The sequence below is a fragment of the Pecten maximus genome, chromosome 15, assembly GCF_902652985.1.
Source record: "Pecten maximus chromosome 15, xPecMax1.1, whole genome shotgun sequence".
In the NCBI taxonomy this organism is placed as follows: Eukaryota; Metazoa; Mollusca; class Bivalvia; order Pectinida; family Pectinidae; genus Pecten; species Pecten maximus.
In genome coordinates this window covers 33,972,219-33,991,612 of record NC_047029.1, presented here as the reverse complement: position 1 = coordinate 33,991,612, position 19,394 = coordinate 33,972,219, and the positions used below count along the sequence as shown (strand labels likewise).

Below are 19,394 nucleotides of genomic sequence, written 5' to 3'. Positions count from 1 at the left end.
GAATATTTTTTAACACTGTTGAACACTCAGTGACTTTATGTTTTTTGTTCTTAAGAGAACTCAGGAGATGGTCGTTCTTTTACGTTAACGTTATAAAACCTTACACGCCGTGATATCTTCAGTGAGGGCTATTTAATACGTGTATATGCAGTGACTTGAAAGTATCCATTTAAATACTGGCTATATGAGAGAAAGGCTTACCTCCATCTGGGCTTTAATCATACTGAAAATCACTGAATCCTAAATAATGTGAATTCATTTGCATCTATTTGAAAAGGATATTTCCCTTTTATTTATAAATATATTGATACTCTCTCTACCCGAACAAATTATTTCAGAAAGGGAAACATGTGTATGTAATATACAATTTCTTATGTTAATATCTGTTATTGAGTCACGGTTTCCATTTCAGTAAAGAAGTACTCTATTGCACCGCGGGGAGCATGGAAACAGAGACAGATATGATATTTACAAACACATATATTTGATTAAGATACGTGTTAGGAACTACTGGTGTGAAATACTGCTATAGGATAATGTTCAGTATTTACAATGCTGACACGATGTCAAAAGGATTGACTTGCTTTAAGCAGAAAAGGAGGTAAGATAAGTTAATTTTGCGCTCTTCAAATGTCAACAATTTTTATGAAAACATCATGAAAGAGTCGTCAAACTTGGATGTTGTTAATAGGAGTTATTATGTAAATAAGAAGGAGAGAAGCTGTAGAAGGTTTCTACACTCGGCTCCAGTGAGACGGAATGGAGGGCACATGACTTCAGATACCAACACCAATAATCGCCTACTCCACGAGTTAACATATCGACAATTATGGACAAAAGAGGCATGTAAACTTGTAAATCAGGTAACCATGGCAACAGGTCAACGTAATTATAAACGGGAAAGGACCAATCTTTCCCATTTTGGATCATCTTCCCCATTGTGTTATTCAAGGGAGCAAACAAACTTTTCAAGGATCTCGTCGAGAAATACTGTCACACCATTTTTGATAACCCAGCAACAGAAAACAAGGAATTGTTGGGTTAGTGAACAAGAAAGGAGAGACCTCAATTCGACAGTAATCAGGGAAAGGTTAAAATCGGAACGATCTAGACGACGATCTGCAAAAACTGACGAAAGTAATGAACGTTCACGTCGTCAAAGTGTCGCATCAGACTACCGAGATGAAGATCGGAAACCAAATGTCCAGGTTAGTGATAAAGTTTGTTTTTTTCAGAACATATACGCCCTTAGCAGATAAAAGTTGCCTAACAGCAACAAAATGAATAATCATATACTATACCGTTTGATCCGGAAGTTTTTTTTAAGGGGAGGCTGATAAAGGGAGGAGGGAGATGAGGTTTTATCAGACAAAAAGTTGAAATTTCATTATGTTACCTCTACTCAAAAATACTTCTTATCTCCCCAACTAACCCCCTGCCATCATCTACGATCTTAGATATTAAAAAAAAATATTACAAATATAATTAAATTAACAGAAGTACCTTCTCCTTTCAGCAGTTATAGGTAAAGATAGTTTTACATTGGATGGCCGAGCAACCTATGTTTCTGTTTGAAGTAGCCATTTTCGAAAAACAAAAATATTTGGTAAAAAAATATCTGTTTATGTCGCCAACAAACTATGTTAACAGCCCTCAAACGAACATAGAAAATAGTTCAGATATATGTTAATAAATTTAGAAATTCCGATTTATTGTGTAATTCAAACAATGATAATAGAATTGCAGTGGTGAATAACCAAACTCTGTCCATCCTTTTAAACGATCAATGTGTGATAGCCTAGAGGACCTTTGTATTTAAACTTTCAGCACTAGACATCAGGACGATCATACCCCTCGTATGTACTGACCTTTCAATGTCATTGAATATCTAACACTCCTCAAGTGAATGTCATCGAGCCGAACAAATTGTACGCCTGAGCGGGATATTCCTTATATCCTTCTTCACATATTGAAATTTTGATAAAGACTTAACACAACATGTGGATCTACTTCCATATGACCATGTTAATGTATTATGATATCCCGACCAACTAAAAGCGTAACACTGATTTCCGTATTCAAACCTATAGCTATATATATTAAGCCAACGTTTAATACACTATTTCAAAACTGATATCAGTGATGGTAATTTAGCAAATAAGATATCCTGAGTCACGATTTGACTTTTAATTTCGAGTTATGAGGGGGTAAAGTGGATGATCAATTTCCCGATTGGCCCAACTTTGTTGAAAAAAATGATATTTTTGGAATCATTCTTCATGATTAAGATGCATTGATATGTTGGGGGGAGGGGGTGGGATTGAAAAAAATAACCCATAGTTAATAAGTAGGTCAGAGTGACCCAATTTTATAAAAGCCAATTATGTCAAATATATATTCTATTATGTGTCTTAATACAGATAAGTGTTTCTATCTATTACACACCATGTCTTATTCAGGAAATATTTTCGCATATAATAAGCACGGAAGCTTGTAATTGGGCGATATGGGGTGTTTTATATGAAATAAATACAATAGAAGAGTGTAATGGTAGATGGTCAGGCTCTCCAAAGCATTTTTAACAATACTGGCATTTTTGTTCCAAAACCTGTCGGTGTTTTTCTTCCTTTTAGTAAATCTGATGAAATAAAAATACTAAAACCTTCAAACCAAAACACTGAACTAAATTCCGATGAAATATCTGAGTACCTTTTGAATCAGTTTTCTTACCTTTTGTAACCAGTTCGTTCTTCCCTTTAGACTTAAGTACATTAGCCATGCTGCTTGTGAATTGAGAACTGACATGTCATTAACATTACAAGCTTCATTATTTAATATGAAAAAGAGAGTCTATGGAAAATCTATTCATTCTGCTTGTCAGATATTGATGACTCACTTAATTCCCGTACACTTTGACTCTCAACATATCATCAGAGAAGAAGTCATTGAAAGCCGCACTACAATATGTGTATGGGAAGTGTTTGCCTCTGGTGAAGATGTTGCTATAGCCGTTTCAATGTTAGAAAAAAAAGTCTTCTTTTTTTCAATTGGGTTTGTTTTCAACATAAATGCATTATGATTAGGAAGAAAGGTTCCATAAATATCATAAAGTTTCGTCAAAATAGGGCCAATTGGGAAATTGACCCTCCACTTAACTCCCCCTTTAACTTAAATGGTATCTGACCTGATCTTAATTTTATGTAAATCCTTACCATCTAATCTTAAAGTGTTTATAGACAAAATAATAAATCTCATCGGTGATGGCAACCAGAGGGCTAAAATTGGTAATCCCCCTTTATAATTCGAAAACTAATTTGCTATTTCTAGTATTAAAGGTTACGTTTGAGTACTAAGCACGGTCGAGTGATCTGGTATTTCGCTAATGTTGGTCACAACATGAAGGTTAGTAGAATAAGAAAACAATATATCAGGCGTCAACATAAAGATCAGAACAGAGGCAGTTATGAGAACATACCAAATAAAAGATCAGTTATAACGTGTCAACATAAAGTAACTTGTTATTTGTACACGTGTTGTTCTGAGATTATAATATGCATATAATCGATTTTAATTGTGGTACAGTACATACAGTTGACCTGACGTAAATTACAATATAAAACCCCTACCTTTAAGGCCATATGTTTCGGTAATTAATCTAACACAATACCTCGTATGTGAACAAACATCTTTATATCTATGTCCACCTGCGCATTAAGGTCAGTTTTTCCTGCTTCCTTTAGTGTCGTTATAGACAGGTATTTGATTATATGATAATTATGATACCGTCCTAAACGAGAGAAGAGGAGGACATATGTAACGCGCAGCACGTGTACCGCAGGGGTGCCACGTGTGTCGGACTGCTACCAAGTTTTTGCCCAGGGTTCGACTGCCGCTTTCGCTTGCAGATTCCAAATACAAATGAATTTTCAGGCAATAGACAATATTTAGTAAACTGGTGAGAAAGAAAATAGACTCGTCATATAAAGTTCAACAATTTATTAACATGTGTAAAAATAACAAAGTACCAAAATAATACCCGTGAGGCACAGTGAGGAATTCACAATTATATACGTCTAGCCTAAAACATTTGCCAACCATCTTTTAATCACAACTAACCATATAAATGAAATAAATGTAGTTTACCCCGAGTCTCAAGCACGTGGCATGTCAGGTCAGAATACAACATTTGCTAACCACCCGTCTTTTCTCCCGTATCTACTTACGAGGTTACTAACAACCATCCCTCGCTTAACCGGTATAGAAACAGCCCGAGAGGCGGAAATATTCACTAGCCACTCCGCGAGTGCTCTCAAAATGGAATAACTCCTTCAAGCAACAACCTGACTTACGACATGACACCGGCACACGAGACTCAAATTAAACAAAGTTCTATACATCGAAAATACATCAAAATACTACACGTGAAAATAAAAATACATGTACGATAGTGGCAAATAATATCCAGCAGACAAATTAATATGAAATTTAGGAAAGGATGGGCGACGGTTATCTAATTAATTTCACAGATTAAAAGTCAACACCACTTACCCTGCTGACACCCGGACGAAAAGTGATTGACCCCAAGGCAGCACGGGTATCTTACGTAACCGGATGTTACAATTTTCCGGAATGAGTTCAAAAATAAACGAGCGAAACGCAACTGCGTTACACATACCATGTACCACATGTGGTCCTTATAGACAGGTAGTTCACTATTACTGTAAAACCTTACAGCGTCCGATAAAGCGAATGGGTCAACACTTTCTGTTAACAGAGATACAGTCAGTATTAAAATATCATACTGTGCACAGTAACGCACACAAAACCATATCACAGGTCATTGTAATTAATTCATTAAATAAACAGGTAAATATTGAAATCATGACTGTATGTAGAAACCACTCATATTATAACTCTTCATATACGAATGTTAAACATTAAAATGGTTTGTTAAAAAGAGGAAATAGTGATCTGGTTTTGAGTGTTAAGATTATTATAACTGGTTTTTTAATACATCCTCGCTCCGTCAGTAAATTGATCATCAGCGTCTGCTTCTATCTTACTTTGCTACTTGTCCCTCTGTTATTGATATTAGTTTGATGTTAATTAATGGACAGAAATAATCAATCCAAATTCACTCCCAAGTGCCATTTTCTGTCAATACAGATTAGTCAAGCATTTCACCTGGAGATGTATATATACACGAATAAATCTATGTTATCTAACAAAACATTATTTTAAAACTAGCCATAAAATAGAACCCAAATTGTTTTTGATGCATACTAATTAATACATGTATATATTCTCCTTATTTTCGATGCATTAACTGCATTATACGTAAAGAGAAAGACATATTGACAAGAAAGAGATTTGTGATATAAATACAAGTGAGATCATCATTAGCGACTTAACTCTTCACTTAACTTATTTATTACAATTAGGAGAGGATGATACATTTACTAAATACGACAGATGTCGTAATTATAGACTGGATTACCTGCCTTAGTACCGTGTCTCTACACTAGGCTGCGCTCATGAACATGTTGTATTTTTGAAGCGAAGTAAAGCAGAGAGTAAAACAAAAAAGCTAAGGCAGATAATTCAGTCTATCGTAGCGTAGATATAGAATCAATTCTTTTTCGTTTTTATGTATTTATGTTTTTTGTTAATTAGGCTATCAACCGTTTTCGAGTAGCGATTCTTTGTGTACGAATTCTGGTCCGATGGCTGCGGATAATAATTTCCATCAGCGATCGTATGACGTCACGCACCGCAACAGAAGAACAATGGTATACTCTGTACAATAGCAACGAGGCCCGTGCTTTGGCTTTCAACAAATCCATGTTCGCAAGAGAAAGGGTAGGTAAACTGTACTGTCATATTGATAAAATGTATCACTTATGTTCGAGTTTGATAGAAAAGTCTCAAACACAGATTTTATGTTTCATTTTATCAACTTGAGAACGACGGCTGTTGATTTTATAGTTCTAATTATGATTGTTGAGATATCTCTGTCTACCTGACATACTCCAATAAAAAGCAATAGAGAAAAACGTATATCGCTGATATGATCGCATTGCAATATCGGTATCAATGTAAGAAATAGGTGTTCAAAATAAAGGCTTGTTCGAGTTGCCCTATCCCTTGACAGTTGAAGAAAAACGAATGAAATAGGTACATGTATATAGAAGAGAAATTGTTTGATGATAAATCTGTTGATAATAAGGTCCTTTTTGGACAAATCATACTACTAGTTACATTATTGATTAGCTCGTACTATTCTTTTAGGAGGCTGATATTTAAAACATTATAACTTTCTACTACAACTTCTTCTCGCTATCTTAACAACTTTGTAGACATTTGCCAAAGTACCCAACTGGGCGAAAGAGATACTAGGTCAGGAACCAGAGGAAAGAACGGAGGATGACTGCCGAAGACTCCATGCTCTTCTCAGGGGACTAAAAAGCTTTGACAAATTTACAGAGAAAATACAACTATCCATGTGCAGAGCTTTTCGTTATATATGGTATGATATATTGGTTGGATGTTATTAAGCAATAACTATTTCTTTGAAAGCATGTTAAGTATATTATTGCATGAATCACAATTAACAATTTGATTTAATGTGTGTATTAAAAATATCTCATGTATCATAATATATAAAAACACCACACGAAAAAATGCATACATATATCACTTAATATAAATGTTCATCTGATAATATTACGCAAATAAACAAAATGATAATGTTCATACACTCAATAATATCTGTTTCCAAAGGTAACTCATGGCGTGCCTTTTATTTCTTGATATCACAACACGAAATATAGATATCATATATATACACAGATGTATGGAAGTGCTCACTTGCGCACTGCAAAATATTTACATGATTTTATTCCCGCAAACAAGTTCAATAGACAACCGCGAAATATTAGCCGTAATTAATTTAACAACTATACAGTATATTTGTTTCATGTTTTAAATGTGATAATATCGTTCTACAACAAGTACGGTCAATAATATACAATGGATATTCACTACACAGATTACCATTTAATTGTATTCCACTGTTTGGTAGGTTACATAAATAACAGATTACGGACATGTCACCAAACCACAGCTGAAAATCGATAAAACTATCTAAACGAAAGGAAGACTTACACGGAGAACATTACATAGAAAATGGATTTAAAAAAAAATATTTTGGCAAATCATTGACATCAGAAATCTCTTTGGAGACGTGGTCACACAAAATCGTAGTCTTCACACAGTCTGCGTAACAAGGTGATCAAACCTGCGCGGCTAATGCTACAATATTGGGTCATCATATGCTTTTAAGTATATGTGATCTCGTGTTTTTCAGTGTGGAGCACGGCAGAGTTATCCTCAGACGAGGTCACGTGGGGTTTAACTTTTACTTCATCTACTCCGGATCTGTATTTGTAAACTTGGAGGACAGAAACATCGAAGGGGAAAAGTTTGAGAAGACAGAGACTGTTTTGGTCCGAGGAGACGCTTTTGGAGTAAGTATTGGGTAATATATATGGTAATTAGGTATATATGGTATTAGGTATATATGGTAACGAAAAGTGCTTTGGTAGAAGAGCCTATTATAGCTATTACCAGGTATGTAACACAGACTATTTAAATGTCATCAGAATTTTTAAAAAATAATACAAAAGTGGAAGCTAAACTGTAATTTTAACTAAACTAGAACTATGATAAAAAAAATTTCAAAATGTTCCTACTCAAAGTGTCAGTAGACCAGGTTAGACGGAAGGGTAAGCGTCAGTGGCTGAAGTCATCTGACATGTGAGTGTACGTCGGTTTAATGTCGTATCTGTAAAATGGTAACCGGAAATAGTGATAACAGAATCAGCAGACAGGAAAATAATCAGCCATTCAAACGACAAAAGGCATTTGACCACAACACTTTCCCTGTTTTTGTTTTTTTGTTTTTTTTTTTGTTTCAGTCTGTCTTTCTCGAAACCCTGTGATTTTTTTCAGTCATAAGTAAAAATTGATCGAATTATTTTAAATCAAGCCCCAGTCGAAGAAGAGAGACTAGTATATTGAAATTGGAAATATCTTTCAGCGGTATTAAAAGCATAGAGCTTAGCTGTGGTTGTGTTTATCGAAATTTTATAAATTACCAAGTATAACATATTGTGGATCATCTTAATCATCAATTCGCCCATTTGTTTATGTTCAAATTGGCTGCTTTTGAACTTTTTACGGTATAACAGATGAATATTAAGTTTCCACATTCAATTCATTTGAAATATACATGTTATACTTTAATCAACTTTATCGTATATCAGATCGGAAAATGAAGGTTCGTGTTGTCGAGATTGCAATGTTGTAAACTACGTCTACATCGCTGTATATCGTTGTAGGATAATTACTGGGAAAACAAATACAATGTAGATGATGTTGTGGAGCAAATTCCATCACAAAAAAAAACCAAACAAAATATTTCCTCGCGTTTTTACTCGGGTCAAAACATACCACCAAACTGGAATATACGACACAGCTGATTGGTAGATACATTTGTACAATTGATGTTTACTGCCAATGCAGTCATCCTGAACTGGTTAATGACTTAATCAAATATTTGTCTTTTGTCTTTTGTCTTATGTCGGAATCTTCTGTAACTGCAAACCAGAAAAATCTTCCTTTTCGCAAATAAAATGCAAAATGATATCTCGCGACAATCAAGCGATAATCACGCGATAATCAAGCGATAAATAGTTATCTAATATTTTGTTTACAGGAGCTAGCTTTACTGCAGGACATACGGCGTACAGCCTCCATCACGTGTCGGGAGATTTGTGAAATGCTGGTTGTAGACAAGGACACATTTGCCAAAGTCTGTCCTAAAATCTTCGAGGAGGAACTGGAGGAAAAAGAACGTTTCTTATGGTTTGTATTATATTTGCATTTTAGAAGTTTCAGAATAATTTCATTTATTCAAAGCACTGGTGTTCTATTATCAAGAAATCACTATATAAAGTTTTCGTGGTTCCTGTCCTAAAATTGTCTGCTGAAAAATGTCGAACTATTACCTATTTTAAGATTAGAAATTTTCGACGTCATGACTGTTATTCAATAGAGCTTGTTTTTTTTTTAGTTTGAACTAGCTAAGACGTTTTAAAACTGGGCTAACCAAGAAAATTCCACATGAAATAAAGATTTTCTGATTGGAAACAACATTGAGGATTCCTTATTAATTTAAATAATATATTTGAGAACTCAAATTATACGCCCATGTAGTAATTACTAGATGATATTTATCTTACTTGGTTGATTATGGTATGATTTCGTATTTACAGTATCTCTCTCTGAAACATGTTTCTCTACATGAATACGTTAATTATTTAGATTTTTATGTTAAAGAAATGCCACGAGGTAATTGGTAAAAACCATTATTTATTACATTTTTACCAGTGAAGTATCAAAAATTATTCATTCTATAAAAGTGCCCCTCATACATCACTTTTGCTGATTTGACCAATCAAAAATATCACTTTTGCTGATTTGACCAATCAAATTAATGATTAGAAAATACCAAAATAATTAACCAATCAGAAAGCCCGACGTATACAATGTATGTCAGCACCTGGACAGGGGAAACTACTTTTTTGTTTACAAATTATCGCTGTAGTCCTAGTTAGCATACGGGGTAGGGTTTTCGTTGATAAAAATGTAATAAACAGAATATCTAACAGTGTCTTCAGTAATACCAAATATATTTCACTCGTGTGGCTAATATTTTGATATTTTTCACTCGTATATCCTCTATGTATCTGCTCGTATGCTCCTACTGATTGGGCTTCGTTGAACCTTGACATCCTTAAAGTTTGTTTATTAGCTAATCACTGATCAAATATAATTTTAAAAGAAATCATAAATAAAAAAATTAAATTCAGCAGATTAGAGGAAATATGTATATACGTTTATATAATAATTTTAATTTGATGACTGTTTTCAGCCATTTACCATTATTCAACAGCAGAGTGTGGACAAAGGACATGATAAAACGTATCTGTACAGAGGCTCAGATCCAAGAGGTTTGTCTACAGACATACGGTATACGTAATTGTGTCGCACTGTAAACCGATGCCAAATGTAATGTCATGAAAGAAACGTTAGATTTTAAAAGCTGATTTTATGAAAGTCTTGATATCATTGGCCGTGCATTTACTTTTGACAACGGCGGTTCACTTGTCAGATCACGTGGTCCTTTCTCTGTATACTTCGGTTTTCTACCATAGATATACTCTTTTGGGCCAACAAGAAGGATCGGAATAACTTGAAATAACATACATGTATATAATAATTCACATATTTTGTTATTTTTATAAAATAAAACTTTGTGAGTAAGATTGCCACATATATCAGCTTTATAATAGTATATATACAATTAAGTGATTATGTAAAATGTGTTGTAATATTATTAATCGATCTTAATAATCTGGGAAATTTTTGCAGAAACGATAGCAATTAACTATAAAGCTAAAAGCATTGAACTTATCAATAATCAAGGTTGTTTTCATTTTTGTTAATGCATCACTTATTGCATAACTATGTAGATTATGAAGTATATTGAATTACATCATTAATACAATCGATATTGTCTTTCCATTTAAATTGCCTATATTTTCAGAATGCAGTCTTTGTAAAATATTTTAACCAATCAATATAAACATGTGTCCTAAGATATTGATTGGCTTAAAGGCGACTTGTTTAATGATCGGACTAAAAAATCATGGGGCAAGAATAGATGGTAAAACAAGCACTTCATTTGTATATACATGTTTATTTCAACTAAAATATGTACCGGTATTTGAGATTGGATGAGTATGCATTTCAACGCCGTAATTATCTGGAGATTTAGCCTCACACATGTATCCCCGCCATTTTGTTAATGTGAGAGAATTATGACAGAAAACCCGGACATTATATGGATGTTTGAATATGATAAAATAAATAATATGATGTATTCTGTAGAGGTATTTCTAAAATTAAATGTTGTTTTATACTGTAAGGGTGTTTATGTCCATACATTTATGGCTTAACTGGTTAAACAAATGCATTCATTTAGGTTTTACAGTATATTTGACAAATAGTACAAAATAGGACACTCCTGTTTTTCTAACTTCAGTACAAGACCAACAAGGTTATCGTGGTTGACAGTGACGAAGAGTGGATTTACGTCTGTATGGAGGTAAGGGAGACAACTGCATGTAATGGATGTAAATCGATGTTGAGAAAGTAGATGGAAATCAGGCAAAAATAGGGAAAATGTATAATAACAATTAAAAACTATTCAACTTTAAAACTTTGATATATATCCAAGTTTTGTCGTACTGTCAGGTTTATATCATTAGGAAAATTGTATTTTTGAAATAGAAATCAAATTAAATATCCTTTTTTACTCTGACTGTATTTAAAGTTGTTTAATGATCGCCGTGTTCAATATATTTTCTCTGGTAAAATAAAGGAGATGAATTTGTATTGTATGACATTGAGGTGCTAGTGTTTACAGTGTATTTTTTGTGTGTGAAACTAAGGTGTATATAATGTAGATGAAAATGTATTTTTACGTTATTATAGTTCATTATCTATTCAAGAAAGAGGCAGTCATATACATCACATTAAAAAGATCGGAGTCGGCATTCAAACTAAAAAACAATTTAACGAGATCACGATCTGAACAATATATAGATGTACACCGAGACCCTTGAAAAGTGAATTACTATAAACCGGCTTGATATCGCGTTTTCATGACTTACTACTTTTTCGCGACGATTTAATTTCATGATTTAAAGTCATAAAACGCCAACTGTTCCTGTGATTGAAACACTTTCGCGGCAATTAATTTTCGCGAATTCTAAATGCCATCGAAATGCACGTAAAAAGTTAAGGAAAGGCCATGAATCTGAGTGTCAATTCCAGACTCATTATCATACTGTTATTGATACAGCGAGATGATGACACAAATGAGTTGTAATAAATATGCATGTCGAACACTATACCAATGGTTACTTCACTACTAAACTACTACTTCAGGGGAAATGTCAGATAATTAGGAGAGTTGCTTTAGACGTGAAAACAAGCCACAAGAAATCATCAGAGACGAAACGACCGTCCACCCCGATGTTGTCTGATGAGGTTCTGGACATCCTCGGCAAGCTCAAAACCATACAGGACAATAAAAGTATGTTTTCATTTTTATTATTCCTTAAATGTATCCCTTCCTTCTTTTTCGGAATGGGGAATTATAGATAATTCGGTAGTTGCCAGTCTGCGAAACTCATGACCCAAAGATGCTAGGAAATGGATTTCCATAATGTAGAAATTCTTTGCTCAATTCTTAAAAAAAATAGTTCTATTTGAAAAAATCCGATATTTACATAGCGGAAATGTTAATTCTTAGAAAGTGCTTCATGATATTGCTGTCGCGACTAATCCACTGTTTTGCACACGGTATGGTAAGACTGTAAAATATTTCGATGAAAGAAGTATGAAGATATACTGACATGAGATAAAACAAATTCCATGACAAAGAAAAGTTACCAGATCACAACTATTTTCAAAATGCAAGTATTCTTAAAACAGTAACGTCATAATGTATTAGACAGGATGAAGCTGGAATCTTACAAATGAAGCGTAAGAATTTGTCATTTTTACCTGTTAATCGAATCTCATATGGTACCCGTCAAATGTCCGACATATAGAGGGTGTTCTGTTGAACAGAAATAAAGATTCGAACTATTGAAGATAATGGCCTTATTTTCTGTGATTGTTAGATAAGCAGGACACAGAATCGGATGATTCCGACGATGAAATCGGCAAGGAAAGAATGCTGGATTCCATGTCGCTGGAGTATCGCCGGGACGGCAGGGTGATTAGACTTATAATACTCTTTATCTACATACATAATCTGGATTTTGCTTTTAAAGACATATTCAACAGTTCCTTTTTTTAATTAAGAATATTTATAAAACCGCTTCTGCTTTTCGCATCTCCACATTTTATTTCAAAATTTATTAGTTCATATGTTTGTTAATGAACACAAGTATGAATGCTCGAATTTGGATTAAAAAAATGAAAATTCAATGAATAATTATTTCAGAACTACAGAATATGTCTTATTCTTAACACCATAATCAATTTATATATATATACATAATTAAATTATAGTATATCCTTATATAACCAAGCATGACGAATGAACAGTATTAGTAGCTCTAAGAATGTCGTGGCTGTCCAATATGTAAAAAGCATGTATATCTGTTATTCTTTATCATCTCTTAACTTGCAAATTTTAAATTATTAAACAAATAAGAGATAAGAAAATGGGCAGTTAGTTCATGATTTAAATTCATATTGCTTGTTATTTAAAATCTCAACACGTCCTTGTAAATTCTAATACATTAATCGAAATATCCAGTTATTTTTCGAACATAGAACACAGTATAACAGTATAGCAGTGCATGAGTAATCAAAATGTTGTGAAATCATTTATATTGTGGTGTCGAAGCTTCATTCCTCCTTGAGAAAATCATTGTATGTAAGAATTGGTTTAATTACATTTTGATGTCAATTAACGGTTTGTTTGTATTATTTATCTCATATCCATCATTTATACATTCTTACAAGCTTAGTAATCACCACGCAAAACATAAATAATTTCACAATGTTTAATTATGTTAATTCAATACTTATCTAAACAATGCTTCTTTTACCGAGCAGACAAAGGACTACATAAGCTCTCTATTGGAACAGGTATAGTACATCGCCATCACTTAACCTGTTTCCTTCCTTTATGATTTCTTTGTTCCTGTAGAAAAAGCCTGGTCAGTTTTTCAAAATATCAAACCAATATATATTTACTGTACAGTTGTATAAATGTCACTTATTTTAACACACCTAATGTACAGGACTTTGTAAAGGTGTCACTGATTCTGTATTTCACATACCAACCGCCATATTGTGAATGCGTAATGCGTTCGATTGCGCATTAAAGGTGCATTCGATTAAATATTTTATAAAAAAATATATAACAATGCTATCGACATGTTCAGTTATTCACTGTAAGTCAATTGTAATTTGTTAAGTCCTATTACGACATCAACTGATTGGTTCGAGCCTCGAGCCTCGAGCCTTAAATACCAGTGGTAGCTTACCAGCTTACCAGGCTTTAGGACCGCTGTCCCTCAGTTCATTGCAACTCTGCTACACTTTTTTTTATCTACAACTTCTTATGACCATTTTCCTTAGTATTGATGAATGCACGTGTGCACCTTTTTGTGTTTACGTTCCGATTTTTACTTCCCTACCGAGACTCTGATGTTTCAATCATAAATCTCCCCAACAAACGTTTTCCAAATACAACTTTGTTTGCATAGACATGCATTGCAGAAATCGATAATGTATGCCCGGGATTTATTTGATTGAAACATAAAGTCTTTTTAATGTAATATTCTGTTGATGATATAAATTGAAGAGACAATCGAAGATAGTTTATGTTTTTTAGTCATATGATTTAATGATTCATAATATGATACATTCCATGAACAATTCAGGTCGAGAAATTGTCGCAGGGCATATAAGTGATTGCTTTATGCATTTAAAATTCAAAGTTAGGTATTCCGAACATACATTTAAGCCGATTTTTACAATACAAAAATATCTAACAGTGTCTTCAGTAATACCAAATATATTTCACGAGTGGGGCTAATATTTTGATATTTTTCACGAGTGCGCATCAGCACTGGTAAAAATGTAATAAATAAGAGTTAGCGTGTTCTAATTCGTCAACGACACTCGATGTCAGATAACTAATGTCCACTTCTTCAAATAAACATCGGGATAGTAAAATACAAAACATACGAATGTTATGAGAAAATGACTTCAGTGTTCATAGATCTAACAACATGTCGTTATAATCTTCTGTACTCTCCAAAACAAACCTTTACTGGTGCAAGTTTTATTAGATTCATTCTAAAGCATTTACAACAGTGTGAATGTTTTGAGATAAGTATTTAGATAAGTATATGTGTTTTATTTGCAGGTATTACGGCTATAACTATTTGGCATTGATAAAATGTTATTAAAATACTATTATCAAAAAACATGTACAGCAAATTACAATGCATGACATTCATCCTTTGCTTGCCTGCGTAAAAGTGCGTGTTCGTACTTTTCATTTGACAGTATTAAGGATCGAGATTATGTTATTTTTCATTTCACAGCGAAACGTTAAGTTTATTTACCATTTGACTGTAAAACTGGATAACATTTTTAAATGAATCGGTTATATGTGTAAACGGTATTTTTTATTCACTGATATTTAATATAGCATTTCTAAAACGCTTGAGTACATGTAGATTTTAAAATGCATATAGTGATGCTTGCATGTATTCCCTAATCCTCTTCACAGCGTCGACGGTTGATGAAGAACCCAGACAAAGAGACAGTCACAGAAAAAAAGGAAGTTATGTCAATAAAAGGGCCGATAACTCTCACATCATTGATGGCACAGAACAAGCAAAGTCCGGATGGGAAAGATTATGTTTATCTCGATGTCGGCGGCTTACAAAGCAAAGATATGTTTGTAAGTAGTATCCATTCTTAATAACATTCAATGCTTGAAGGTGCAATGAAGATGATTGTAATGTTGTATTTCATTTCATTTCAAATAATTTTATTGACAAAAATACAATTGTCAAAGGGATTAGACATCAGGCATTGCCTATATAAGTCTTCTCCCTAAGAACAACACAGTGGTACAAAATACAGACATTCATTAACAGTACACATACTCAACACACAACAAAACAATAATAGTCATCTAAATTAAAATGTAAACAATTGAAGGGAGATAACTCCAATATGATTATCATAATTAAATGGGATTTAAATGGTGTAAGAAAATAAATATATAATTCAAATTTTTCATTAACATAATAATTTGAATAAATGATTCAATTTTTTAGTTGGTGATTATATTTTGCAAATATGTAGTGAAATTGTGGCCCCCTCCAAATACAGATACAGGCCAAGGACTGTCCATTTCACTTTAAGTAGGCCATCCACTGATGAGGAAGGAGACACAACTACACAAAACAGTTAGCTTTTTAAAAGGAATCAAGGTTTATTTAGTATTTTCGTTTCAATGGGACATTGTTTTTATAAATTTATATTGGAGTTTCACTTCATGAGAGTAAAAAACAAACAAAGAAAAAAGGTAACATGTAAATAACAATTTGAAATGAATAATTCATAACAATATGTATTATATTATTCAGTCTATTATAGAAATGAAAATATTTAAATAATGAATGAATATACCCATTGGAAATCTCGAAATAGAATTTCTGTACATGTGTTTTGTTAAAATTTTAAAATTTAATTGTATCAAAAAAGTGATTATTGTTGATTAAATGAATCTTTTTGAGCTTGTGATAAAGTTAGAGACAGCAGATAGAATATTCGTATTTTCATTAATAGTACACAATTCACATCCATAATGTTGTATGTTTTATTAAAGTTGTGTATCGTAGCTTTCAACTAAGAAATTCTAATCTCTTCGTCTTGCGATTAAAATATGGAGACATATGTAACACCTGTTCCGCATTTTCATGATTCATTAAAAGTTTTATATTCACCTTTCGGTATATACTGTACCAGTTACTGAATCCAAACTTAAAGGTCCTATTCGCTTGTGTCTGTCATCCAATGCTGACATAGGGCTGGGTTAGTAAAATCGTAGTCATCAACTCTCCTACCAAATTTGATCTGTTGTAGCATCGTTGTCTTTTTTCTTAGTTTACTCGTAGCGATTTGATTATATAATTCCCACCAATTTCTCTTTATTAGCTCCATGATCGACTATTCAGACAATGCTACAAAAACATAACAAAATAAAGATCATGATTTGATTATAATAATGAATAAATTTTGAAAACAGTAAGTTGATAGCCTTCCTGTTTTATTACCTTCTAGGGAACTTAACAAAATCTGTAACAGTGACTACAATTGTTTATTTTTGTTTGTACCGATGATATGTTGTAAACTGAATGATAGTGATAAAAAAACAACATTTTAAAACTTGTTCAGACATTTATTTTGTAAGAATATGTATATATCATTTATCAATGTCTACCAATAGAAGAATATTTATATAAAGGTGTTGGCAGGTGAACTTTTCTCTATTTGAATTTTCTTCTTCTTAATTTTTTTAATGTGAATGCTCATTTTGCATATGCTTAGCAAATCAATCTTATAAACTTAATTATACTTTTCAGGACCTGTTCTGTATCATGTATCCGTCCAGACGTCCGGCCAATAGTACTCTAATCCTGGTTAGTCTGGGAACCCGTATGTTGAGGATAAAGAGAAAGAATTTCTTCAACACGACCAGTCATGAAGCTCTCCTGCATGCCAAACGATTAGCGAAAAAGGAAAGGTAAATAGATATGTGGGACATTAACTTTCGCCAATAGCGGACATACACGTTCTGCTTACTACTATTAAGTCTACTTTTATCTGGTATATTTGTATTTTTTCTTTTTACCATAAAAGTAAGTCATTTTCTTTCAAAAAATACTACGTACATTGGTGGTTTTAACGTTTTACTTACAAAGGTAAGTAATACAGTCCTAACTTGTTCGATAAATATAGATGTTCATATAAAATGTACGTAACAATTTTTGCTATGTTGTCTTGACTGCAACAAGGTGTATAGTATGAAAGCAGCAAACGAGCTTTAGTCTCCAAACAGGGCCAGACTGACATAAAAGATATAAAAAAATACCTCATCTTTCCTACATTGTTTTTTTTTTTCTAATTTATATATTCGAAACGTTATTCACCTGTTGTCAGTGCCTGATATGTTTTCTTTGTATAGATACCCAAGCGAGGAAATGATCCTTCAATCGTACCGTGAACAGACAAAGTGGGATAATTACAAGTCAAAAGTTGTTACTGAGGTTGTGGGGCCACATCTGAAGAAAAATGGACGATTCTCAAACATTTCCAAAGATCAAATCAATATCATGAAAGAACGAAATGAACAAAAACAAATCCTGTTATCGACATTACAAAGGAATGCTGTCGTTTCTAAGGCAACGAAGAAAGACGAGGATGATGCAGACGATGACAGTGATGATGATTATTATGGCGATGTTCCCAAACCAGTATTTGTGTTACCTCATCAGCTCAAGGTAAAAGTGACCGCCGAGCCAATACCGTCACATATCACTATGGGTAGACGAACTTCCGTTTTTACAAAGCCGAGTCTCATTCGTGAATTTCCGGAAAATGGGAGAAAATCAGGAACAGATTTGAAAAGAATAGCTTGTTCTTAGTGTGGTGGTATAATCGTTCAGCAGAAAAAGTCATGATGTTGACAATTGTGTCAAGATGGACTGGTGTACACTGTGGTTAATCGTGTACATGCCCAATAGCCCAAAATAGAGTGTAGAAATGCCAATTCCCCGTTTAAACACGCAGTGGGCTAATGTATTCCCTTTTTTATTTCAGTAGGTGCTTTGTGATAAATTATGATTCTGTTTTAATGATTTGATGAAATAAACACATATATAAGTAAAGTTATCCGTTGATGTATATTATTATTTATTATTGAGTCGTTTCACAGTTAAGATTAAAAGAAAGTTTATATCCTTGTGTCATCTTTTGATTTTTCTGGTTAAATATCAGACATTATCGATTTGATATCAACTGTTAGCACCACTGCTTAAATCACACAGGAATAAAAAAAACTAAACATCGATAAAAGTTTAAAATAAATCGACACACAACAGGAAATGTCGTTGTTACTCTCCTATCACTGGTATATGAATGTCACTGCCAATACCAGCAGTCTGATAACATCACTTGAGATCTGTACATGTAAAGAGCAATTAAATACAGTTTTTTGTCATGTTTGCATAATCAAAGTTTAAAGAGATATTACACACAAGTCAGGACTTCGAATAATACTGTTTTTCTTACAAAATGTAAAACAAAACATCTACTTATGTTCTTATGGAAATACACTTGTAATACGCACTTTATTTGAAGAAATTCTACGCTTATATATTTATATATCTAGCTAGACTAATTTACAAACGTTCGTTGGGCCTTTACTGCGTCACATCTGGTTAGCAGTTTATTAGGCAGCAACGTTGTGCTCTCAGCAGAAGTTAGAATCATACAGTGTACAGATTTGTGATGGCAGAAGTTATAATCATACAGTGTACACATTTGTGATGGCAGAAGTTATAATCATACAGTGTACACATTTGTGTATGACAGAAGTTATAATCATACAGTGTACACATTTGTGTATGACAGAAGTTATAATCATACAGTGTACACTT

General features: G+C 33.2%; 1 protein-coding gene across 2 annotated transcripts; it reads left to right on the top strand.

Annotated features, from left to right (window-relative positions):
* The first annotated feature begins 416 nt into the window (after nucleotides 1–416).
* Nucleotides 417–18,623, top strand: LOC117343942 (cyclic nucleotide-binding domain-containing protein 2-like). Of its 2 annotated transcripts, XM_033906509.1 has the most exons (13): nucleotides 417–1,208; nucleotides 5,674–5,859; nucleotides 6,357–6,526; nucleotides 7,367–7,526; nucleotides 8,777–8,925; nucleotides 9,995–10,073; nucleotides 11,168–11,230; nucleotides 12,076–12,223; nucleotides 12,816–12,910; nucleotides 13,762–13,794; nucleotides 15,452–15,625; nucleotides 17,319–17,479; nucleotides 17,921–18,623. In XM_033906509.1, exons 1-13 carry the CDS (start codon nucleotides 657–659, stop codon nucleotides 18,378–18,380), a joined length of 2,430 nt encoding a protein of 809 aa, XP_033762400.1. In that variant the 5' UTR covers nucleotides 417–656; the 3' UTR covers nucleotides 18,381–18,623. The 2 variants fall into 2 exon arrangements, with proteins under 2 accessions (XP_033762400.1, XP_033762401.1); XM_033906510.1 differs by lacking the exon at nucleotides 13,762–13,794.
* The last annotated feature ends 771 nt before the right edge of the window (nucleotides 18,624–19,394 follow it).